This window comes from Hypomesus nipponensis, chromosome 3 (assembly GCF_054491055.1).
Source record: "Hypomesus nipponensis isolate SF chromosome 3, ASM5449105v1, whole genome shotgun sequence".
Classification (NCBI taxonomy): Eukaryota; Metazoa; Chordata; class Actinopteri; order Osmeriformes; family Osmeridae; genus Hypomesus; species Hypomesus nipponensis.
In genome coordinates, this window is record NC_140363.1 from 17,795,270 (window position 1) to 17,820,224 (window position 24,955).

The 24,955-nt window shown below is 55.3% G+C and overlaps 1 protein-coding gene across 2 annotated transcripts in view; it reads right to left on the reverse strand.

Moving 5' to 3' along the window:
- Positions 1–24,955, reverse strand: part of kif26ab (kinesin family member 26Ab) — a 75,104-nt gene that overhangs the window by 17,147 nt on the left and 33,002 nt on the right. For both annotated transcript variants that reach the window (XM_084681213.1, XM_084681204.1), the window contains exon 4: positions 21,182–21,459. In XM_084681213.1, coding sequence (XP_084537339.1) covers positions 21,182–21,459 — 278 coding nt within the window. The remainder of the gene's footprint in view (positions 1–21,181; positions 21,460–24,955) is intronic.

The window sequence follows — 24,955 nt, forward strand, 5'->3', positions numbered from 1 at the left end:
CTGCTCTAAACACGCTTACGCAACATTCCATTCCATTCCAAGGTTCTTCGCTGAGTAACGGCGGCCATGTTGCTTTTCCTGTCAGAAGGACAGCTGTTGGTTGCCATGGCGTTGAGGTAGACTAAATGGACCCATCCGTCATTGTCAAACATGGAGGCCCTGTCAGGTATGACAGGCTGCCTCTGTCTTCAGAACAGGACGAGAGTGATCACCACAGACAAGGGTTCCCCAACTTGGGAATAAGTGAGAATCCTATTCAGTGTGCACCCCATTAGAAGCCTGCCTGTAGCCCTTCTTCACTCACCACACACACACACACACACACACCACACACACAGGTGATGTGACAGTGAGGTAAACCACCCCACTCTGGATCCTGGATAAGTGGATGTCTCTGAGCAGGTCGGCTGTGGCGGCGTGCGGCCCTGGCCCCCTGGAGCACGCTGGGGCTGGAGATGGAGCAGTCTTTACGAGCGCTCCACCGGAAGTATCCAGCGCCAGAGACTCTGACAAATTGGTCACAAGGCCAACTGAGCGAGACGCAGTCCTCTCAAGTTCCCCTCACCTCTCCTCCCTCCCCCTCTCAGCCCTTCTCCCTCCCCTCCCCTCCCCACTCCTTCCTCCCTCCTCCTCCCCCACCAGTCCTCCCTCCCCCTCTCCCCTCCCTCCCTCCTCCTCCTCCCCCACCGCTCCTCCCTCTGCCTCCCCCTCCTTCCCCTCCCTCCCTCCCTCCTCCTCCCCCACCACTCCTCCCTCCCCCTCTCCCCTCCCTCCCTCTCTCAGTCCTTCTCCCACCCCACTCCTCCCTCCCCCTCTCCCCTCCCTCCCCCTCTCAGCCCTTCTCCCACCCCTCCCCTCCCTCACCACTCCTCCTCGCTCCCCCACTCCCTCCCTCCCCCTCTCAGCCCTTCTCCCACCCCTCCCCTCCCTCACCACTCCTCCTCCCTCCCCCTCTCCCCTCCCTCCCCCTCTCAGCCCTCCCCCCCCCCGGTGGGAAGGCAGCAGCAGGACATGCTGGCCCACCTGCACGTCCCTCTGACAGGCCTGCAGTCTCCCGCCCCGGGCACGCTCACTCGGAGCCAGCCGCTGGATCAGTTACCACATCACTTCATCTGGGAAGTCAAGGTCAGGGGAAAGGAACACCCCCAGGAAACTCAAACACACTCTCAAATGGTTTTCACCGCGGCAACCAAGAACCAGAGAGGAGCAGAAACAAAGAGGCAACTGTCAACGTAAGAGGAGGAGTGACAGCCACTGAAAGAAGGATAAATTAGGAGATGAAAAGCAAAGAAGTGTATGGAAGAGGAGTGGGGGGAGATGGTGAGAGAGAGAGAGAGAGAGGGTGAGGGGAGAGAAAGAGAGGGTGAGGGAGAGAGAGAGTGAGGAAGAGAAAGAGAGGGTGAGGGAGAGAGAGAGAGGGTGAGGGAGAGAAAGGGAGGGTGAGGGAGAAAGAGAGAGGGTGAGAAAGAGAGGGTGAGGGAGAGAGAGAGGGTGAGGGAGAGAAAGAGAGGGTGAGGGAGAGAGAGAGGGTGAGGGAGAGAAAGAGAGGGTGAGGGAGAGAGAGAGGGTGAGGGAGAGAAAGAGAGGGTGAGGGAGAGAAAGAGAGGGTGAGGGAGAGAGAGAGGGTGAGGGAGAGAAAGAGAGGGTGAGGGAGAGAAAGAGAGGGTGAGGGAGAAAGAGAGAGAGAGAGAGAGAGGGTGAGGGGAAAAAGGAGATGGAGAGAGGAAGAAAAGGAGGGAGAGTGAAAGGGGTAGGGAAGGAGAGTGAGAGAAGACGATGGAGGGAGAGACAGAGGGGGGGGGGGAGAAAGGGGGGGGAGAGAAAGGGGGGGGGGGAGGAGAGACCCAGCCCGTGTGCGTTCCCCCTTAGTGAGAAGCCGTATCTTGAGAGCCCACCCTGGACTCATTAGTCCTGCTCAGGGCTCCTCCGGACCGGGTGGGCTGCTGCCAAAACCACTCCCTCCCCCTCCCCCCTCCTTCTCAGACTGACAGCCGCACCCCTCTCCACCCCGCCCCCCTCTCCACCCCGCCCCCCCGCAGTGCCAGCCCAGGAGCACAGTCAGGAAACACAGTCCTGGCTGATGGAATAATGATTGCATGGAGGAGAGCCAGCACAGATTTGTCCCCCAGGACCCGGCGGAGTGTGATAGCATGAGAGACGGCTGGTCTGAGCGAGGAGGAAACCAGATGGAATGGAGAGTGTGAAACGATGGTAGAGACAAGGAACCTCTACCTGCACACACATCAAGACAGACTCCCGTCTGCCCGACGGGAGTCAAGACAAGAGAATCTCTCTCTCTCTTTTGCAGTCTGTCACTCTTGACCTGTCTCTCACTCTCCCCTCTCTCTCGTCTGTGAAAGGTAATTGATTTGTTCTTTTCACCGAGCGAGGCTTTGACTCACCAAACACTGGCGGATGTTTAGATGTGTTGTTAGAAGCGTGTTGACTGTGTCAGAGCCGACGCAGCATCGCTAGCCCTGGCTGCAACCTTGACCACACAATGACACACCCTCTTGAATGGAGAGAGGGAGAAAAGAGAGGAGGAAGAGAGAGAGGGAGTGGAGAGGCGGGGCGAGCGGACCAGAGAGGAAGAGAGAGTCTCTTGTGCTGAGGAGGCGAGAGAGAAAAAAGGAAAAAGAGAGAGAGCGGCGGAGAGAGAAACAGAGAGTCTCTTGTGCCGAGGAGAGAGGGGATAGAGAAGCTGTTGTTCTGTTACAACCACTTGATAGGTGATGAGCAACAACAGTGGGCGCCTGCTTGTATACGCACACACACACGCACACACACACTTATGGGGAAATTAATTGCTTGTCACATGGAACCCTCCCTCTCCTTTACCCCCTCTCCCTCTCCCTCTCCCCCTCTCTCCCCCTCTCTCCCCCTCTCTCCCTCTCTCTCTTCCTCTCTCTCCCTCTCTCTCCCTCTCTCTCTTCCTCTCTCTCTTCCTCTACAGAAGAGGCAGCGATCAGGGGAGAGAGACTCACTCGCCCACCTGTTCAGCAGATAGACCTACTCTCTCCTGGACCTGCATCACAACACTGTAGGTAAGACTAGCACATATGACTAGCACAGTTTGTGACTAGCACAGTCTGTGTTCTGGGAGAAACAGCCCCACATCCACCAGACTGCAGCCACAACCAGAAACAATGCATGCAGCAGCGGGAGGTTTAAACAGGTTTGAATCGGTAAGCGTCCCCACTGAACATCCGGCTGTTTAGAGAGAGAGATGAAGATTACTTACAGCTCTTTCCAATCCATTCTCTAGACGGGGGTCAAAGAACACACAACTGGTCAAGCTGCACTCTGGGCTCCATGTCTCTGGGCTTCTCCATCATTAGAGCCTCAAACAGGCAGGTAGAGGAAGGTGAGGCTGAGGGGGTGAGGCTGAAGGGTGAGGCTGAGGGGTGAGGCTGGGCCTCTTACTGGCAGGGGGCTGCAGGGCTTCTCTGCGCTCCGAGTGCAATCATCGAGGGTTCCACCTGATTTCACAGCGGTTTGTGAGGAGGCAGTGGGGCGGGAGGGGGGGGGGGGGGGAGCGTTACCCTGATTGAGCGGGACAGGTCCAAGCTGGAGAGGGAGCAGGGGGGTGCTGACTCCCCTGGGAGAGGGGTCGTAGAGGGGGCTCTGCCCGGGGATCCAACAGCTCCACACACACCCTCAGGTAGCAGGAGGAGGAGCAGGAAGAGGAGCAGGAGGAGGAGGAGAGAAGAACCCTTCCTCCTCTGTTCATCTTCTCCTGGAGCGTCTGTGCAGCGTCCTCGCCCCCCCCACACGCAACAAAGTTCAGAGTCACTTCAGAGCACGCACGATCAGCATCTCCGGAAACACTCTCTCCCTTCCTTCCTTCCTTCCTTCCTTCCTTCCTTCCTTCCTTCCTTCCTTCCTTCCTTCCTTCCTTCCTTCCTCCCTCTCCCTTCCTCTCTGTGTCCTCTTCTCTCCTCCCCTCGTCTCTGCACCCAGGATGCTGTCGTCCTCCTCTGGATCTCCGTCTCCAGAGTGCTGCTGGTGCCTGGCGTGTGTGACAGAGTCCGTGCGTGCGGGAGTCCGGAGCCTCTGTCAGAGGGGCGGTGAGGGGGCAGCGGCAGGCAGGGAGGCGGAGCCAGGCGACGGGGGAGAAGCAGAGCGTCTGGGCTGGGGGGATCTGGAGGTCCTGGAATGAGGGGAGAATTCCTGCTGCCGTTCAGTCTCTCAGTCCTACTGCTGCTGCTGCTGGAGAAATGCAGGCAGCTGTCCTGTGGTTTCTCTCTCTCTACCTCTCTCTCCCTCTCTCCCTCTCTCCCTCTCTCTGTCTCTCTCTCTCCTCAGCCCAGCCCCTTTTTCCCTTCGACAGCCAGACGAGGTGTCAGAGCTCTAATGCTGCCTGCTCGCGGCGTGATCCAAGTGCTCTCTCTCTTTCTCTTTACACACACGTGCCACACACACACACGCACACGCACACACCACACGTCGCATGAATACTTCATGCATAAAAGAGCCCTCTCTTCATTGGCTGTCCCAAACTTCAAACAGATTTGGTTAGTATGCCTACAGCACATGTATGTGCGTGTTTGGTGTATGTGTTTGGTGTGTTTACATGAGTGTGTGTGTGTGTGTGTGTATGTACAATACAGCACAGGAGCGCCAGTCTGCACCCATTTGTATTTCTTTTGTCTCTGGGTAAGCATGTAATTAGCCTGATGAATGAGGATGATATTAATCATAAGCAGTGACACACAGATAAGAAGGAAGAATCTTAAGTGTGTGAAGATGGATCGAGCGCTGAGTCCCATCAGCTGAGAGACAGGAGGAGAGAGACAGGAGGAGAGAGACAGGAGGAGAGAGACAGGAGGGGAGAGACAGGAGGAGAGAGACAGGAGGGGAGAGACAGGAGGAGAGAGACAGGAGAGAGACAGGAGGAGAGAGACAGGAGAGAGACAGGAGGAGAGAGACAGGAGGAGAGAGACAGGAGGAGAGAGACAGGAGGAGAGAGACAGGAGGGGAGAGACAGGAGGAGAGAGACAGGAGAGAGACAGGAGGAGAGAGACAGGAGGAGAGAGACAGGAGGAGAGAGAGGCCAGACGAGGAACACATGACAGCCAAGAGGGGCAGACTTATGTTGCCAGACACCAGACTGGAAATGCTCGCTGGTCAAAAGGTGAAAAGACTCTAAAGCTGTGTGTGAGTGTGTGAGTGTGTGAGTGTGTGAGTGTGTGTGGGAGAGGTCTGCTATGAACCCAGACAGTATTCCCAGGTCTGCTAATTTAGCAGTGTAACCCATTGGCTGTGCTCTCAACCCTCCTCCACCCCTGTTTGAAATCCAGCCTGCTTCCAGCCTGCTTCCAGCCTGCTTCTCAGACACCGGAGGAGCAGCCAGCCAAGCACAGCAGGCAGCCTCTGACACAGCAGGCAGCCTCTGACACAGGGGCCCACATCCCCCTGCGCTGGCTCACCCAGACACAGCTCTGCTGACAGGACTTTCACCTGCCCCTCGCCTCAAACCAATGCCCTCGCCTCTGGATCCTTCTGCAGGAGTGTTGCCTAAGGCCCAGGGAGAAAACAAGGGCTGTGATGCTGGGTCACCAGCAGCTCTCTGACTCCTCCCTTCCTCCCCTCCCTCCCTGCCTCCCTTCCTCCCCCTGCCACCCTCCTCCCCTCCCTGCCGCCCTTCTCCCCTCCCTGCCGCCCTCCTCCCCCCTGCCGCCCTCCCCTCCCCCCCTGCCGCCCTCCCCTCCCCCCCGCCTCACAGCTTCTCCCAGATAAGAGTTACAATGGAAACAAATGAGCCGCAGTCAGATGAGACGGTGCCGTTAGAACGAGGGCTCCTTTTGTCATCCACAGAACGGACAAATACACTGGGAGGCTCGGCTACAGGGGGGGGATAGAGAGGGGGGGGGGACCAGGGGGAGGAGGAGGGAGGAGGAGGGGTCTAGCCCACTGCTTTCAGAGCTTCAGTTTCCCCTGCTGTCAATAATCTCTCCGGACCCCTTTTCAGGAGTTTGTCAAATTAGCAAGAGAGAAATTCCACTGGCCTGGAGAGTCATTAGCAGGAACGCCCATTAGCTTGTTTGTGCAAATCTGTCTCTGTTCCGGCACCCAGCTCTTTACGTATCCCCCCGTTCTGGGGATAATTACCATGTTGGCCCCATTTAGCATCCTTGACATTTCCTTTCTCTGGTTCCCCCTCTCCTCTCTCTCCAGACAAGATAACAGGGCTCTGGCCATTCAGACAGGGATCAGATCACCACGGCTGATAGCAGACTGCATTATCCCAGCACACTGTGGAGGACTCGTCTGCTGTTAAGAGGAGAGGAGGGGAGGGGGGGGGGAGAGAGGAGAGGAGAGGAGGGGGGAGAGGAGAGGAGAGGAGAGGAGGGGGGAGAGGAGAGGAGAGGAGAGGAGGGGAGGGGGGGGGGAGAGGAGAGGAGAGGAGGGGGGAGAGGAGAGGAGAGGAGAGGAGGAGAGGGGAGAAAGACAGGAGAGGGGAGGCGAGCAGATTGTCTTTCTCTAAATAGAGATAGGAGAGCTGGACTACAGCCAACCTGCGCACACACACACAGATAATGACTTGATCACAATGACTCACGCATGCATGCTACCAGTCCTGCTACCAGTCCTGTTGTCAACAGGTGAGCAACAAAATGTCAGGTTAGGTACGTGTGAGAACATGAAGAATCAATCAGGAGACATCTGCATCAGCAGACAATCACAATCGACTGTTTTGGTGTGTGGGTGTGTTTTGTGTGTGTTGAGTAAATCAGGAAACGTCTGGTTTTAAGCAGGAATAATCAATGTGAAACCTCCCCTGAGCTGGACTCTGGTTCATACATCATCCTATCGATGAGACGACCTTGGCGTGGACACACGTCCCTGTGGACACGTCCCTGTGCACCCTGGGTGTGTGAGGATAGAACACACATGCTGAACACAGCCCAGTAGACCAGCTACACGCTGAACACAGCCCAGTAGACCAGCTATACGCTGAACACAGCCCAGTAGACTAGCTACACGCTGAACACAGCCCAGTAGACCAGCTACACGCTGAACACAGCCCAGTAGACCAGCTACACGCTGAACACAGCCCAGTAGACCAGCTACACGCTGAACACAGTCCAGTAGACCAGCTACACGCTGAACACAGCCCAGTAGACCAGCTACACGCTGAACACAGTTAAAATGGTTAAAAGTAAAAACACCACAATCTGTGACAAGGCAAAAGTAGGAACACCTCGCCAAACATCCCAGTAAACAAACAACATCTGTGTGTGTGTGTGTGTGTGTGTGTTGTGGCCTCCATCCCAGGTCACCTAGCGGGCGACCCCGCCAGCCGGAGATAAGCCCCACCGTGATTAACCACAGATGACATCAGTCAGCCGACACACAGATGACGTCATACCCCAGCCCCGCCCTGCCAACAAACACACACACACACACACTCTCACACACACACACACTGACAAGATTTAGAGGCAGGGTCAGGATGCTGGTCATTAAGAATGAGAGAAACACTCCTGTGTCTATAAGAGGCTTTCTCCTCCAGACCCTGGCTGCTCCTTTCCCCTGGCTGCTCCTTTCCCCTGGCTGATGAACGTGGGCTCTGTCGGACAAGGCCCAGGGCCGAGGATCAGGGAGGTGTTAAAACAAGCTGTACCCCAACACTGCAGACATCAGGGAGGTGTTAAAACAAGCTGTACCCCAACACTGCAGACATCAGGGAGGTGTTAAAACAAGCTGTACCCCAACACTGCAGACATCAGGGAGGTGTTAAAACAAGCTGTACCCCAACACTGCAGACATCAGGGAGGTGTTAAAACAAGCTGTACCCCAACACTGCAGACATCAGGGAGGTGTTAAAACAAGCTGTACCCCAACACTGCAGACACGTGCAGAGGGACGGGGGGGCTCTGTAAATAACCGTAACTTGGGGGGAGGGGGGGGGGCAAACATGCGGGGCTCTTTAAATAACCGTAGGGATGAAGGAAGGGGGGTGTGGAGGGGTTAGGGTTACCTGGGCCTGCATGGGGGGAAGAGGGGAGAGGAGGGGGAGGGAGGGAGGGAGAGTCAACAACTATTGTGAGGGGAAGGACTGACGTGATGTGTCATGGATGTGTTGCCATGGTTATAAGCCATGTGTCTGTCCTCAGTGAGCCCCATTGGCCCCTGGAGATCCCAGAACACTGTCCTAGATGCCTGCTCAGGTCTCAGGCCGTCTCAGACTTCACAACCACAGCCTTCAGGACGGCTCTCTTGAAAAGGGCTCCATTAAAAGTTGTTTCTCAACATCTAACAAGGTTTCAAGTAAGGATCAACATCGCTGGGAAAACTCACCACGGACTGGAGCAGCAACAGCTATTTTCCTCACATCTCTTTTCCCCCCTCGTTCGTCCCTTATCTCGTTCTCCAGATTCAAGTTTCCCTTTAACAAACAAACAAAGCAGCCAGCGCTAGCGTCTGCAGTCTCCAACTGCATTAAAGCGGAGAAGAGAAACTAGCCGGCTCATCTCCCCGTCAGTCAAATCTTATCAATCTTAAGCTCTCCCTTCCAGCGGCCCAGCAGTCTCCTGCTGCCGGCTGTAACGATCCTCCAGAGAGGGCGCTTTTCAGTACCACCTCCACCCGCATCCAGCAGGAAACCCACAAACACCCCCCAGGCAAGGATTTATTGAGTTTCTATAAAACCCAGGAAATAGATGAATGGATCTGGGCTAAAGTAGACAGCTATGAATGTGATGTCCTGTTACCTGAGCGCTAACCTGCTTAGCACGCGCCAGAGCGCTGCGCGGCGAGGAAGGAGAGCTCCTCGTTCCAGCCAGGCTTTTGTTCTCATCCAGCCGTGTCTGGTCTTGGACACTGAATACCAAACGGGGCATCATTTGTGTTGCCGACTGCCCAAGGCTGCACACATCTCTCCTGCGCCCCGCCCAGACCAATTAGGTAATGGCGAGCGCAATCACGTAAACCTCTGACAGGATGGGATATAACCCAGCACAGACTGTCAGATTTCACATATTTATCATTCTCGTCTACAGTGGAAATTGCAGGACGGGGCACTTAATCGCGCAATCTCTCATGATCTCGAAAAGCATTTTGTTGAACCAGAATGGAGAGTGAGGTGGTGAAGGAGGGAGGAAAGAGTTCTCCTGAGAGAGGAAAGAGAGGAGAGCAGAGGGATCAGCAGGGAGAGAGGAGAGATGAAAGAGGAGAGAGGAGAGAGGAGAGGAGAGGAGGAGAGGAGAGGGAGGAGAGGAGAGGAGAGGAGAGGGAGGAGAGGAGAGAGGAGAGAGGAGAGAGGAGAGAGGAGAGAGGAGAGAGGAGAGAGGAAAGAGGAGAGGGAGGAAATAGAGGAGAGAGGAGAGAGGATAGAGGAAAGAGGAGAGGAGAGGAGAGGGAGGAGAGAAAGAGGAGAGAGGAAAGAGGAGAGAGGAGAGAGGAAAGAGGAGAGACAAGGTGGGGGAACAGGAGAGGAAGCAGAGAGAGGCAGAGAAGGGGAGGAAGAGAGGAGATGGAGTGGAAGGCAGAGACGGAGGAGGTGAGAGGGAAACGAACATGGACATGGAAGTCAAATGAACATGGACTTCACGACGGAGGAGCTGGGGGGTTGCAGGGGGGGGGCAGAGCGTTTCCCAGAGAGATACTGTGTGTGCAGTGGTCTGTTCAGTCAGCTTCAGGAGCAGTGCGCTGGCTCTGTGCCAGAGCAGCTGTCTGCGAGGAGGTAAATCATTTTCTGCCTGAGAATGAAACACAGACAAATGATGTCCGGGGCTTCGACACAGTCAGCTTGGAGGGGCTTTACTCCCCTAGTGCATCAGGACAGGAATCCCCTGTTGCCCTCGAATAAATGGAACAGTTGGAGTCGAAATGAAAAACATTCTAATTAATATTCTGGGAATCGGGATTCTGTGTTAGACTGAGAACTGAGGAATTTCCATTTTGGTGGCCTTCTTAATGAAAGCTTGATTGTGCAACATGCCGGGTGTTCCGCACACATCTCAAGGCCTTTGCATCCATGTGTTGGTGAGCACCCCTCGCCCTCGGCTGCGTTGCTGTAATAGAAGTGATCCCAGTGAGTGCTGCAGGAGAGCCAAGGTGAAGGCTGTCACCACAGCAAGCTCCTGAAGGGCCGGACCATCACCTCCCTCCTGCAGGCACAACTTCCTGTGCTTTTGTGTTTCCTGCTCGGCCCATAAAGCATTGTGTCTTACAACCCAGGATCCCACCTCCCCCCACCACATACCTCCAGCCCCCCCCCCCTCACATCTCCCTCCCCCTCCCCTCACACCCCCTAATGAAAGCCCCTGGCCTGGCCGAGGGCTTAGCGGGGCTCAGGTCGGGGGATCTGGGGGTAAAAGTCAGAGGCTGTAATTCTATTTGCAGCTCGTTTTATTGTTTCCTAAATTGCCTCCTGAATAGCATCGAGGAACAGGTCCTGCTAACGTGGCGCGTGTGAGAGCTCAATCCTTCAGGCTGGAGCCCAACCACAAGGCTTTACCTGGGATCCTGAAGACTGGGATAGACAGGCCAATCTAGGTCCCTGGGTGATGTGGGAGGCTCCACAACAGGCTAACGAGCAGAATCCTTCTGAATAACATGCCTTTGGAAAGCGATGTTGTGTAAAACCTCGGGCAGAGGAGGAGGACGGAGAGAGAGGCTTCGTACTCAGAGACGCCCCGCTCAGAGAAAGGAGAGAGAGAGAGTGGAGGAAGAGAGAAGGAAGGAAGGAGAGGGTGGAGCAAAGAAAGAGAGACAGCAGAGGAGGAGGAGAGACATGCTTCGTACTGACGCCCCACCTCTCAGAGAAAGTTCATCTTGTCCCCGTGATTTGACAGCTGTCAGGTGACGATGAAGACGAGGCCGCTCACTCGCTGCCCGGCCAACAGAGAAGAACAGCTCGCTTCATCTCGGCCTCAACCCTTTCATCTCTCAAAGAATGGAGGTGGAGAGAAGGAGATGGAGGAGGAGGAGAAAGAGGGAAGGAGAGAGAGAGTGGAGGAGGACAGGAGGAGAGAGACGCGGAGCAGGACAGGAGGAGAGAGACGCGGAGGAGGACAGGAGGAGAGAGAGCAGAGGCGGACAGGAGGAGAAAGACGCGGAGGAGGACAGGAGGAGAGACCTCTTGTCTTCTCCTGCTCCACTTCCTCCTCCAGGAATCACAGGCTGGCAGTTCAAGACACCTAGCCATTATTTATTTGCACTTCTTTACACTGAGGTTATCACAACCAGACGGCCTGCAGAGAGCCCGAACATTTGGGAGTGATTAATCAGCGGGTCGTCCAGGAGACAAGCTGGGGGAGGAGGGGGGGTTCTAACATGTGTTCCTTAATCCGACATCTACATCCAAGTCAATAGGAAACGAGGGGCTCCTGCAGGTCATGTGACATGTGGGAGAGGGGAGGTAGAGATGGTTACCAGAACTAAGACCTTCTACACCAACCCCAAGTTCTGGAAGATCACAGACACCAAACGACACACATGCAGCACAGAATAGCGAGTCTTAACAAGAGTAGGAGCAGCGCAGTTCGGACATTGTAAACAGACTGCTGAAGGGTAAAAGTTGTGTTTTTGTTAAGCGGATTACTCCTGATCACACACTAACGTTCTCAAAGTCCCTTTCAAATGACACCCTTTCCCTCCCTCCCAGAGTGGCGAGGTCAGACCAGGTCCTCTGGGACCTGCAGTACTCTGAGACAGGCTCGGTCCTCACTGGGTGGGACCTGCAGTACTCTGAGACAGGCTCGGCCCTCACTGGGTGGGACCTGCAGTACTCTGAGACAGGCTCGGTCCTCACTGGGTGGGGACCTGCAGTACTCTGAGACAGGCTCGGTCCTCACTGGGTGGGACCTGCAGTACTCTGAGACAGGCTCGGTCCTCACTGGGTGGGGACCTGCAGTACTCTGAGACAGGCTCGGTCCTCACTGGGTGGGACCTGCAGTACTCTGAGACAGGCTCGGTCCTCACTGGGTGGGGACCTGCAGTACTCTGAGACAGGCTCGGTCCTCACTGGGTGGGGACCTGCAGTACTCTGAGACAGGCTCGGTCCTCACTGGGTGGGACCTGCAGTACTCTGAGACAGGCTCGGTCCTCACTGGGTGGGACCTGCAGTACTCTGAGACAGGCTCGGTCCTCACTGGGTGGGACCTGCAGTACTCTGAGACAGGCTCGGTCCTCACTGGGTGGGGACCTGCAGTACTCTGAGACAGGCTCGGTCCTCACTGGGTGGGACCTGCAGTACTCTGAGACAGGCTCGGTCCTCACTGGGTGGGGACCTGCAGTACTCTGAGACAGGCTCGGTCCTCACTGGGTGGGGACCTGCAGTACTCTGAGACAGGCTCGGTCCTCACTGGGTGGGACCTGCAGTACTCTGAGACAGGCTCGGTCCTCACTGGGTGGGACCTGCAGTACTCTGAGACAGGCTCGGTCCTCACTGGGTGGGACCTGCAGTACTCTGAGACAGGCTCGGTCCTCACTGGGTGGGACCTGCAGTACTCTGAGACAGGCTCGGTCCTCACTGGGCTCAGGGACTGATTACTGGCTGTAATCTCCATTCCCACCAGTCTGCATGCAGCAAGCAGCAACAAACACAAGCAGGGGATAAACCCCTGTCTCTGGTTTTGTTTATACCCTGTCTTCAAATGCGTGTCAGAGACTCCACTGCAGCCCCCAGCAGGAGTAACCAGCCCAGGCAGACACAGGCTCCAGAGACTCCACTGCAGCCCCCAGCAGGAGTAACCAGCCCAGGCAGACACAGGCTCCAGCAAAGACCAGCGCCTGGCAGCTGTAATGTAGCTACTTTGCGATGTGGCTTGTAAACGCGTAGACTCTTCCTTGACTCTGACCACCGCAATACCAGAGGAGAAAAAAGAAAAAACGTTAATCTTGCCTTTTGGATGGTAGGAACGCAGTGATATAGATCCCTTTAATAACCAGAGAGGTGGCAGTGCTGATACGGATGAGAAGGCAGGTGGACTGGGAAATCAGCGAGCGCGGTGATTAGGGCTGAGCTGTGATTGGCTCTTCCTGCAGCAAGGGGAGGCTGGGACTGACTGGCTGGCTCAGGGGAGCAGGTGAGCTGGAGGACACTGGGGGTCCGGAGGCAGCCATCTTGGATCCGAGGCCAACAGGAAGTGGAGCAAAGGGGGGGGGGGGGGGTGAGCTCATGGGAGCTTCACAGTCCCTATGTTCCCTTCACACAATAGGTCATAAAAGTCCTCGATGCATATTCCATGCCGCCAGCGATTGCAATTAACTGTTATTGTTATTCCTGCTTCTTCTCTCTCTCCCCTCTCTCCCTTCCCCCCCCTCTCTCTCTCTCTCTCTCTCTCTCTCTCTCTCTCTCTCTCTCTCTCTCTCTCTCTCTCTCTCTCTCTCTCCCCTCTCTCCCTCCCCCCCTCTCTCTCTCTCCCTCTCTCCCTTCTCTCTCTCTCTCCCCTCTCTCCCTTCCCCCCCTCTCTCTCTCTCCCCTCTCTCCCTCCCCCCCCCCCTCTCTCTCTCTCTCTCTCAGTACAATGGCAGGGGCACTGTTACTTGTAATGACAATGATAATAGACCACATTTGCATGTCACCTTCCAGTGAAGAAGTCCCAATGAGCTACACTATGTGTGTGTGTGTGTGTGGAGGGGGGGGGGGTTTGCCTAACCCCCCTGCTAATGTGATGCATGAAATCTATTTAACAAGATAAGCTCTGAGAATCTTCTCCAAAAGACCCTGTTCGCTCAGTGCTAATGGCTTCATCACAGCCAGCCTGCAGGGGTCTTCCGGGGGTCTTCCAGGGGTCTGTTAGGGCCCTTATTGGAGCGAGGGGAACCCTGGAGCCGTGGGCGTCAGAGCAGGCCCGGTGTTCTGTGTTCTCTGCCCACACTCACTGTCACACAACCTGGGTCCCCCATGCCCCACAGGTACGCACCAGCATCCCTGCACACAGAGTGTTCTGTGAGGTGACTGTCAGGTCTCCCCTCCTCCTCGCCCCCTCACTTCCACCGTGTGTGAAAGGGACCTGTCAGGTCAGGTCCCTCCCTCCCTCCCTCCCTCTCATGCAGGGCCCCGCACCCCCAGCAGTTCTGAGTCAGCGCTTTGGAACTTTTGTTTTGTTTGTCAGCGCGTGCAAACGACCTCCCAGCCCCCTCTACTCCCTCCCCCCCCTCCCCGGCTCCCCCAACTGAGTCCGATGGCCAGACTGACCCCCTGACTCAGGGCTCTGTGAGAGGAGGGGACAGACAGACACGGGGCCTAACCCGCTCAAGCAGAGCCACGGACAGCCCGGCCTGTCTAACGTGTGATCCTGAGGACAAGGTTGTTTACCACGCAGCAAGACAGGCACAAGTGCTGCTCTCACAACCCTGCTCTCCTCCCCACAGCCACAGTACTCCCCTGAGGGCAGTACCCACGGTCACTTCCTGGCATCCTCCGAGGACAGGAGGTCCCGTCGCCAGGAGGGGGCAGGCGTCTGGTGCCCCCCCCCCCCCCCACACACACAGACACAGCTGTGAAGCACCTCTGGGTAAATCCAAGTGGTCAACCCCAGATCCAAAAAGGTTTTACGTGTTATTTTCGCCCGAGGAGCAAAACATGTTGTTGTAACTCCAAACTTTTAGGTCCAAACCAATCGGTTCGATGCATGAATAAACACAAGTGAGAAGCAGTGACAGGCAGCTATTGAAATGAGCCGGTTCGGTTGACGGAGGAGGATCTCAGCACTGTAGGGTTAGTGGGGGGTGGATGAAGGTGTGGGGCAAACAGCACTGTAGGGTTAGTGGGGGGTGGATGAAGGTGTGGGGCAAACAGGCAGGTGTGAGTCACAGCCAGGGGGCACTGGGGGGGACTCCATCTGTTAGCTACAGAGGAGGAGGAGGAGAGAAGGAGGAAGGAGAGGAGGAAGAAGGAGAGGAGGAGGGAGGAAGGAGAGGAGGGAGGAGGAGAAGAGAGAAGAGGAGGGAGGAGAGGAGGAGGGAGGAGAGGTGGAAGAGGGAGGAGAAGGAGAGTAGGAGGGAAAGGAGGAGGTGGAGGAAAAAGAGGAGGAAGGAGAGGAGGAGGAGGGGGAGGAGAAGGGAGAAGAGGAGGTGGAGGGAGGAGAGTAGGAGGAGGGAGAGGAGGAGGTGGAGGAAGGAAGAGGAGAAGGGAGAGGTCCTCAGGAGAGTCTCTGGCTCTCTGTGGCCCTGTGAGGCAGGGGCACCCAGCCAGACCTCCATCAACACCTCCCCACAGATGACGACCGACAAGCCCCTGGTCGCTCCTCTCACCTGGGCTTATCAGCAGGCTGCGGACCCCCCCACCCCTCCTCCACCCCTCCTCCACCCAACCTCGGTCTCAGCTGCTCCTACAGTCATCTCCTCTCATCCCCCCTCATCCACCCCCCCCCCCCACCAGCCCCAGCCATTAGCCCCAGCAGGACGATAGCCTGATTATGACAGGAAAATACCAGCTGGTGTTTTATCCCACAGTAAACATGGAGACAAATAGCTGCCACAGCCCCCCTCCCCCCCCCCCCACCACCACCAAACACACCCACTCATCCCCTCTCTCTCTCTCTGTTTAACCATCCACAGCCGCCAGCATTTGCTCCGTGGCTTAGATGCAACAGATCCTACAGAGAAAACGCAGAGGAGAAATCAATTGCTCACCAGTCGAGCTATTCTGAGCACAGTTGCTTGTGTTCGGTGCTACTACTGACACCCCCCCCTCCCCTCTGAAGAATGGGGCTAGGGCTCAACCTGCATTTCAACAGACTGGTCTCCCGGCAAGGCATTCTGCTCACATCCTGGTAGCAACATCCATCTCTGAGAACACTAGCAACAATAGGCTGTCCCCTCCAGGGATCAGACAGCTAGCCAATCTCAAACAGCAACAAAACACACAGCAAAACACACACACTGGGAAATCTATAACGTTGCACACACACACACCATCACACACACACACACACTCCCACAATCAGGGCCCACCCCAGCCGGAGGTGGCATGACTTACTTCAGTCTCATGGTGTTTCCAGAACGTTCCACTGGTCCTGCGCCTGACCTCCTCTTGAAGCCGCTCTGAAGCATCAGACCGAGCATGCCTCCTGTGTCTGTACGTGTGTGTGTGTGTGTGTGTGTGTGAGTCCCAGGCAGCAAACCCTCTGCTCTGTGTGTTTATCCCCCAGCCAGCTCAGCCCAGAGTAGCCCCACTCTGCTGCTCTCTACTCAGCATTAAAGTGCCCTGCCTGTCTGCCTGCCTGCCTGCCTGCCTGCCTGCCTGCCTGCCTGTCTGCCTGTCTGCCTGTCTGCCTGTCTGCCTGTCTGCCTGTCTGCCTGTCTGCCTGTCTGCCTGTCTGTCTGTCTGTCTGCCTGTCTGTCTGTCAGGAATCAGCCATGGCTGGCCTGCTGTCTGCACATATCTTGCCTCTGAGAGACTCCCTCTCTCTCTCTGGATGTCTCTCTGTAGATCTACCTGTGGATATTTCTGTATATCTCTCTCGATAGATCTCTCTCTGTATCTTCTCTGATTTCTCTCTCTGGATCTTTTCCTTGTCCCTCTTGGTTTGAGCCAGTGTGTGAGTGACCCATGCTATTCTCCACCTCACTCACACACCTCCCTCCGACCACCCAGACCACCCCCCCCCCTTCACCCCTCCTCCCCCTCTCCTCCCCTTCCATCCCTCCCACCAGCAACCTCAAACAGGAAGGACAAAGTAGCAGACACACACAGTCACCTCCCCTCCCTCCACACACACACACACACACACACACACAGCTACCCAGGCCATTCACAGGATAGAAATAGCATAAGAATAGGTTAGGGTATCCTACTGTTTACAGCTAATAGAATCCTCTGCAAGGACAATCACATTAGCGTCTTTAACAATAGCACAGGGGGAATGACTTGCATTCTATTGTTGGTGAAGTACTGTCACAAGCACATTTCACTCACTATTCTCACACGTTTTTGTCTCTCCCAAATCAAAGACATCCAAGCGCTGAATTTTCGAGCCCGATCCAGTTTTTAATGCGTGGGCGGTAACTGGCCAGCGTTTGAGTCATGAGCAAGTTACAGAATGGTTTCTATGGTAACTTTGAGCAGCAGGCTCAGTGATTAAGAGCTCACGTCTCTGACACAAAAGCTGCTCCCGTCTGAGGGGTCAGAGGAAGCTCCTGCTGCAGAGGCTGACTGGAGGACGCTGCCCCCGCTAGACACTGCCCCCGCTAGAATCTGCCCCCGCCGGGCACTGCCCCTCCACAATCACAGCCACAACTGAGATCTCTCACCTGGACAGGGTGGAGAGGGGGTATAACAGGTCTAGACCAGCTCTTCTTTTCAGCATCAGTTCCTCCACCCTCTCTCCCTCCACCCTCTGTCCTTAGCAGTCCACATAACGTGTCCCCAGAGGGCAAGTGACAGCCTTGCGCCAGACAAACACAAAACAACAGGCCCCCTAGGAAGCCAGCCAGCCAGCGATGCCGTCTCCAACCCCACGCACGGACCGCCGCGTGGCGCGGCACGCGGGCAGCCATCCCCTCGCCGCTCTCCCGTGGCCACACCTCGGCCCCAATCAGGAGGTGTTGATGGAAGAGAGCGCCGAGCACAGGGCTCAGCCACGCGTTGCTCAGCCGCACCGCCAGGCCCCTGCTGAGAGTGCTGCCTAGCTTCATTAGCGAGTGCTGTGTCAACACACTAATCATATGCTCCGTCACAAAGCAATCAGTGTTCAGAGCGCTGGGGAGCTCAGAGACACACCCCCTCTACCATTTATTCATCCCACACACACACACACACACTTATACCCCTGTAGTCAGCAGACCTGACCTTTGACCCTTGTTGTCTCCAGGCTACGTTATGGTCAGTCTAATAGCCAATTGCTCATTATTGACCCAGGGTGGTCTTTGTTTCAAGGCACTCTAGCTGATAGAGGAAGGCGGGGCCCAACACAGGCTGGTCCGTCTTTGCTGAAGACATCTCTCTGTGCTGCGCATGTCTTTTACCCTGCCAGATGCCGTCCATTACGCCTTTTAAAAAACACAGATGAGAAATGAGCTGAGTGAGATTCATGAGTCATCAGCAGCAATCAGAGCGGCTCATATTTCAGCCTGGACTGTTCGGACCTCTTAATGCATCGCTCCTGTCTGTCCACATAAGGACCGGAGAGGTTGTCCTAGCAGAAGAGGTTGTCCTAACAGGTGAGGTTGTCCTAGCAGAAGAGGTTGTCCTAACAGGTGAGGTTGTCCTAGCAGAAGAGGTTGTCCTAACAGGTGAGGTTGTCCTAGCAGAAGAGGTTGTCCTAACAGGTGAGGTTGTCCTAGCAGAAGAGGTTGTCCTAGCAGAAGAGGTTGTCCTAACAGGTGAGGTTGTCCTAACAGGTGAGGTTGTCCTAGCAGAAGAGGTTGTCCTAACAGGTGAGGTTGTCCTAACAGGTGAGGTTGTCCTAACAGGTGAGGTTGTCCTAACAGGTGAGGTTGTCCTAACAGGTGAGGTTGTCCTGACAGGAGAGGTTGTCCTGACAGGAGAGGTTGTCCTAACAGGAGAGGTTGTCCTAACAGGTGAGGTTGTCCTAACAGGTGAGGTTGTCCTAACAGGAGAGGTTGTCCTGACAGGAGAGGTTGTCCTAACAGGAGAGGTTGTCCTAACAGGAGAGGTTGTCCTAACAGGAGAGGTTGTCCTAGCAGGTGAGGTTGTCCTAACAGGAGTTTGTCCTAACAGGAGAGGTTGTCCTAGCAGGTGAGGTTGTCCTAACAGGAGATTGTCCTAACAGGAGAGGTTGTCCTAACAGGTGAGGTTGTCCTAACAGGAGAGGTTGTCCTAACAGGTGAGGTTGTCCTAACAGGAGAGGTTGTCCTAACAGGTGAGGTTGTCCTAACAGGAGAGGTTGTCCTGACAGGAGAGGTTGTCCTAGCAGGAGTCTTCATCACGGTTCCCTGTGCCAGAGCCACGAGTAAAGATGCTGAGATTCAGGGCGACCACGGCTGACAGCACACAAACTAACGCTGCTCCCCGCTTACCAATCCAGCGCTTGGAATTAAATGCTTTTTCAACGGCAATGGCGTGTTGAAACAAATCCAAAACTAAATGCTTTATTTTTTTCTTCCTTTTTCTAAATGGTTGAGTAATTTTTTTCTAATGGAAAAGAGAAAGCTTTGTGTCAGAAGCGCTCACCAAGACAGACCTGGAATCTTTTTCCTGCTCTCCTTGTCCTTCCCTCTCAGGCATCTACCTAATTGCATTCAAATTAAAATTTCATCTCTGAGTGGAACAGCGTTTGTGACTGTCAGACAAGCGGATGCAGAGTTCGTTCCACTCCAGAGAGGAGAGGAGAGGAGCGATGCTCAGACGCTGCAGACGTTCTGTCGCCACATCCTGGGTTCGTAGCAGTTTCGCAAGCATCCCACTAATTATATCTTTAGAGGATGAAAATGAATACTAATCACAAACGAGTTTTCAATCAGTCCCAAAACGTAAATGCTAATTTGGTCGTCAGTCCTTGTGCATTGTTAATTCAAACATCATTCCAAGAGAGGGAAAAAAAAACGAAATGATGGAATTTGGTTTGTCTCAGCTGGCTTTGACCTGGGAGACCTCAGATACCTTCATTACAATCAGCAGAGCTGCCCGGGATGAGAGCCAGCAGCATGAGGACTGTCAGATGACCGATGATGATGATGATGATGATTCTCCTGCGGATCTCCAGGACGTGGGTGTGTTTCTAATCAGAGCCTCTCCACCCCCCCCCCTCTCCACCCCCCCTCTCTACCCTCACCCCCCACCCCCCTCTCCACCCCCCTCTCCACCCCCCTCCCCACCCCCCTCCCCACCCCCCTCCCCACCCCCCTCTCCACCCCCCTCTCCACCCCCCCTCTCCACCCCCCCTCTCCACCCCCCTCTGAGGAATGTGACGCAGGTTTAGCTCCGTCACCACCACAGCTCTGCTGGCCAAGCCAAACAAGACATTCCTGGCAGGGAAGACTCTTTTGGGATGAAATGAAAGGTGGAACCCTTTACTGCTTCCCCCCCCCCCGCCCCCCGCCCTGTCTGTCCCACCAGGATGCGAGGGACGGGGGTGGGGGACGGGTTCCCTATCGCTTCCTCGCCCCACCAGGGTCGGCAAGAACCCCTGGGTTTGAGCTCGCGTCCAAACAAAACACAAGCTCCCATAAATCGCGAGCAAGAAATTAACCCTGTCACACCCCGCCGTTGTTCGGCGCTGACCCGCCGCTCCCCTCGCAGGAAGTGACGCGTACAGGAAGTGACACATTTGGAAGAGGATTCAAAATATCCTCCCGGCCGCAAGAGAGGGCCCCCTCCCCCTCCGTGTTCCAGTCCGGTCCACGGTTTCAGGACGAGCCGGGGAGAGGAAACGAGTCCCTTCAGAGAAACAAGCTCCTTAACCAGCTCACCCCCCTCACCTCCTCCAACTCCCAGAGTGCACTGCTTCAGCAGCCGTATGCATCATCCTTTACCCAGCCTTCCCCAAACTGACATTCATTACAGCCCAGCAGTCCTGAGGGACATAGGGCAGAGCACAGCAACACTCGCCCTGCCCAACCTGCCTGGGACCCTATCAACCTGCCTGGGAAGCTATCAACCTGCCTGGGAAGCTATCAACCTGCCTGGGAAGCTATCAACTTTAGCCAACAGCCCAGGGACCCTGCAGGCCTCCCAGCAGCGCAGGAACATGACCCCCAGAGAACTGCATCCTGGGCCTGGAGACACGGCAGGAAGACGGCAGGCTGGGACAGAGAACATTCCGGAAACACACTTGTGCAATACATGTGGAGGACATACAGAGGATTGTTGGAAAACATAGCCACATGAGCCTCGCTGTGCTGAAGAACGGACTTTAAACTGAATCTTAGGAACCAAAATGTCAACAAAGAAATTAATCAGAGAAAAAAACTAATGTTAGTCTTTAAACCCTTTAAGTCACTTCCTGAGACAACCTCCTTCCATCAGAGATGAGTCATTATGCATTCAGTCACTCGTGCTAGATCTAAAAAGCTATGTTGGAAACCGATCCACCGTAATTCAACGGTGACAAGGACAACATGTCCATGGACAAGCGACGGGTTCCCATCTTGCCAGAGCCACCGTGACCCCTGACCCGAGCGTGTGGTGACCCCGCTCCTCAACACGCTACACACAAAAGGCCAAGCACACACACGCACACGCCAACACGCCACCCGACGGTATATCACTCTCAGAGCTTTGATGGGTTTGATTACGAGGTGAGCTCTGATGACAGCTTACCTGATGAAGAAGGAGGCGGCAGCCGATGCACTCTGGTCAGAGGCGTGTGCGGAGGGGTGTGTGGGTGTGTGTGTGGAGGTGGGTGTGTGTGTGTTGCTGTGCGTGTTGCTGTGCGTGTTGCTTTGTGGAGGCGTGTGCGTGGAGGCATGTGTTGGGGTGTGGCCAGGCTGGCCAGGGCTCCTGTATCTGGGAGTCGACAGGAAGCTGGCTGGGCTACTGATGACGGATGTCTCCAAAATGGCGGCACCCCTCTCCGGCTCCCCCAGAAGACCTCGGACCTGCAGACACACACACACACACACACACACAGGTCATGAAAACATCCTTCTAGCCGTGACCAACCTCCTCCTCCCTTGCTAACATCTGTTCCTCTCAATTCACTTTTTTTCACCCCCCTCTCTCTCTCTTCCGGCCCCTCTCGCTCCTCACTGCTAGAGGCAGCAGTGGAGACCAGGCCTTTTACATTTACATTTATTAATTTAACAGACACTTTTATCCAAAGGACTTCTAAGAGAGAGGTTTACAAAAGGTGCATAGGTCACTGATCATAACAACGTGGGTAGCCAAAGCATGAAGCATATTGTGAAAAAGCAAGTAAGTGCCAAAGGCCAGAACCACAGAAGCATGTAGTTAAACAAGTTACAATTAAACAACCTTATCTTCAAAAGTGCAAGAGTGTACCTGTAAAAAGCAAGCAACAATAATATATTACACAGCGAGTGCAAGTATTTTAAATCAGTCACAACTAACCAACAAGAGCAACAAGTCTCTCAACAAGAGTCATTATGATCCTGGAGGAAACTAAGATCAGGTCAAGCCAATCATTCCTAAGTACCGTTGTACTCCCGGAACAAGTGCATCTTGAGCCTTTTCTTGAAGGTGGAGAGACAGTCAGGGTCTCATTTACTAACAGGATTGCACCCATTTCAGGCGTAAAATAGCGATTTCTCCCATCTTTTAACGGCGCACTAATTAACACTAAAGGGCGGAGTAAGGCGCTGATTGCCCAACGAGGATCTGGTTTGATGTCCCCCTCAGACTCTTACAGCCAGGACACTGTCCCCCTCAGAGTCTAACAGCCAGGACACTGTCCCCCTCAGTCTCTCTAACAGCCAGGACACTGTCCCCCTCAGTCTCTCTAACAGCCAGGACACTGTCCCCCTCAGTCTCTCTAACAGCCAGGACACTGTCCCCCTCAGTCTCTCTAACAGCCAGGACACTGTCCCCCTCAGAGTGTCTCTAACAGCCAGGACACTGTCCCCCTCAGTCTCTCTAACAGCCAGGACACTGTCCCCCTCAGTCTCTCTAACAGCCAGGACACTGTCCCCCTCAGAGTCTAACAGCCAGGACACTGTCCCCCTCAGTCTCTCTAACAGCCAGGACACTGTCCCCCTCAGTCTCTCTAACAGCCAGGACACTGTCCCCCTCAGAGTCTCTCTAACAGCCAGGACACTGTCCCCCTCAGTCTCTCTAACAGCCAGGACACTGTCCCCCTCAGTCTCTCTAACAGCCAGGACACTGTCCCCCTCAGTCTCTCTAACAGCCAGGACACTGTCCCCCTCAGTCTCTCTAACAGCCAGGACACTGTCCCCCTCAGTCTCTCTAACAGCCAGGACACTGTCCCCCTCAGAGTGTCTCTAACAGCCAGGACACTGTCCCCCTCAGTCTCTCTAACAGCCAGGACACTGTCCCCCTCAGTCTCTCTAACAGCCAGGACACTGTCCCCCTCAGTCTCTCTAACAGCCAGGACACTGTCCCCCTCAGAGTGTCTCTAACAGCCAGGACACTGTCCCCCTCAGTCTCTCTAACAGCCAGGACACTGTCCCCCTCAGTCTCTCTAACAGCCAGGACACTGTCCCCCTCAGAGTCTCTCAACAGCCAGGACACTGTCCCCCTCAGTCTCTCTAACAGCCAGGACACTGTCCCCCTCAGTCTCTCTAACAGCCAGGACACTGTCCCCCTCAGTCTCTCTAACAGCCAGGACACTGTCCCCCTCAGTCTCTCTAACAGCCAGGACACTGTCCCCCTCAGAGTGTCTCTAACAGCCAGGACACTGTCCCCCTCAGAGTCTCTCTAACAGCCAGGACACTGTCCCCCTCAGTCTCTCTAACAGCCAGGACACTGTCCCCCTCAGTCTCTCTAACAGCCAGGACACTGTCCCCCTCAGAGTGTCTCTAACAGCCAGGACACTGTCCCCCTCAGTCTCTCTAACAGCCAGGACACTGTCCCCCTCAGAGTCTCTCTAACAGCCAGGACACTGTCCCCCTCAGTCTCTCTAACAGCCAGGACACTGTCCCCCTCAGTCTCTCTAACAGCCAGGACACTGTCCCCCTCAGTCTCTCTAACAGCCAGGACACTGTCCCCCTCAGAGTCTCTAACAGCCAGGACACTGTCCCCCTCAGTCTCTCTAACAGCCAGGACACTGTCCCCCTCAGAGTGTCTCTAACAGCCAGGACACTGTCCCCCTCAGTCTCTCTAACAGCCAGGACACTGTCCCCCTCAGTCTCTCTAACAGCCAGGACACTGTCCCCCTCAGTCTCTCTAACAGCCAGGACACTGTCCCCCTCAGAGTGTCTCTAACAGCCAGGACACTGTCCCCCTCAGTCTCTCTAACAGCCAGGACACTGTCCCCCTCAGTCTCTCTAACAGCCAGGACACTGTCCCCCTCAGTCTCTCTAACAGCCAGGACACTGTCCCCCTCAGTCTCTCTAACAGCCAGGACACTGTCCCCCTCAGTCTCTCTAACAGCCAGGACACTGTCCCCCTCAGTCTCTCTAACAGCCAGGACACTGTCCCCCTCAGTCTCTCTAACAGCCAGGACACTGTCCCCCTCAGTCTCTCTAACAGCCAGGACACTGTCCCCCTCAGAGTGTCTCTAACAGCCAGGACACTGTCCCCCTCAGTCTCTCTAACAGCCAGGACACTGTCCCCCTCAGTCTCTCTAACAGCCAGGACACTGTCCCCCTCAGTCTCTCTAACAGCCAGGACACTGTCCCCCTCAGTCTCTCTAACAGCCAGGACACTGTCCCCCTCAGTCTCTCTAACAGCCAGGACACTGTCCCCCTCAGTCTCTCTAACAGCCAGGACACTGTCCCCCTCAGTCTCTCTAACAGCCAGGACACTGTCCCCCTCAGTCTCTCTAACAGCCAGGACACTGTCCCCCTCAGTCTCTCTAACAGCCAGGACACTGTCCCCCTCAGTCTCTCTAACAGCCAGGACACTGTCCCCCTCAGTCTCTCTAACAGCCAGGACACTGTCCCCCTCAGAGTCTAACAGCCAGGACACTGTCCCCCTCAGTCTCTCTAACAGCCAGGACACTGTCCCCCTCAGAGTCTAACAGCCAGGACACTGTCCCCCTCAGAGTGTCTCTAACAGCCAGGACACTGTCCCCCTCAGAGTCTCTCTAACAGCCAGGACACTGTCCCCCTCAGAGTCTCTCTAACAGCCAGGACACTGTCCCCCTCAGTCTCTCTAACAGCCAGGACACTGTCCCCCTCAGTCTCTCTAACAGCCAGGACACTGTCCCCCTCAGTCTCTCTAACAGCCAGGACACTGTCCCCCTCAGAGTCTCTAACAGCCAGGACACTGTCCCCCTCAGAGTCTCTCTAACAGCCAGGACACTGTCCCCCTCAGAGTCTCTAACAGCCAGGACACTGTCCCCCTCAGTCTCTCTAACAGCCAGGACACTGTCCCCCTCAGAGTCTCTCTAACAGCCAGGACACTGTCCCCCTCAGAGTCTCTCTAACAGCCAGGACACTGTCCCCCTCAGTCTCT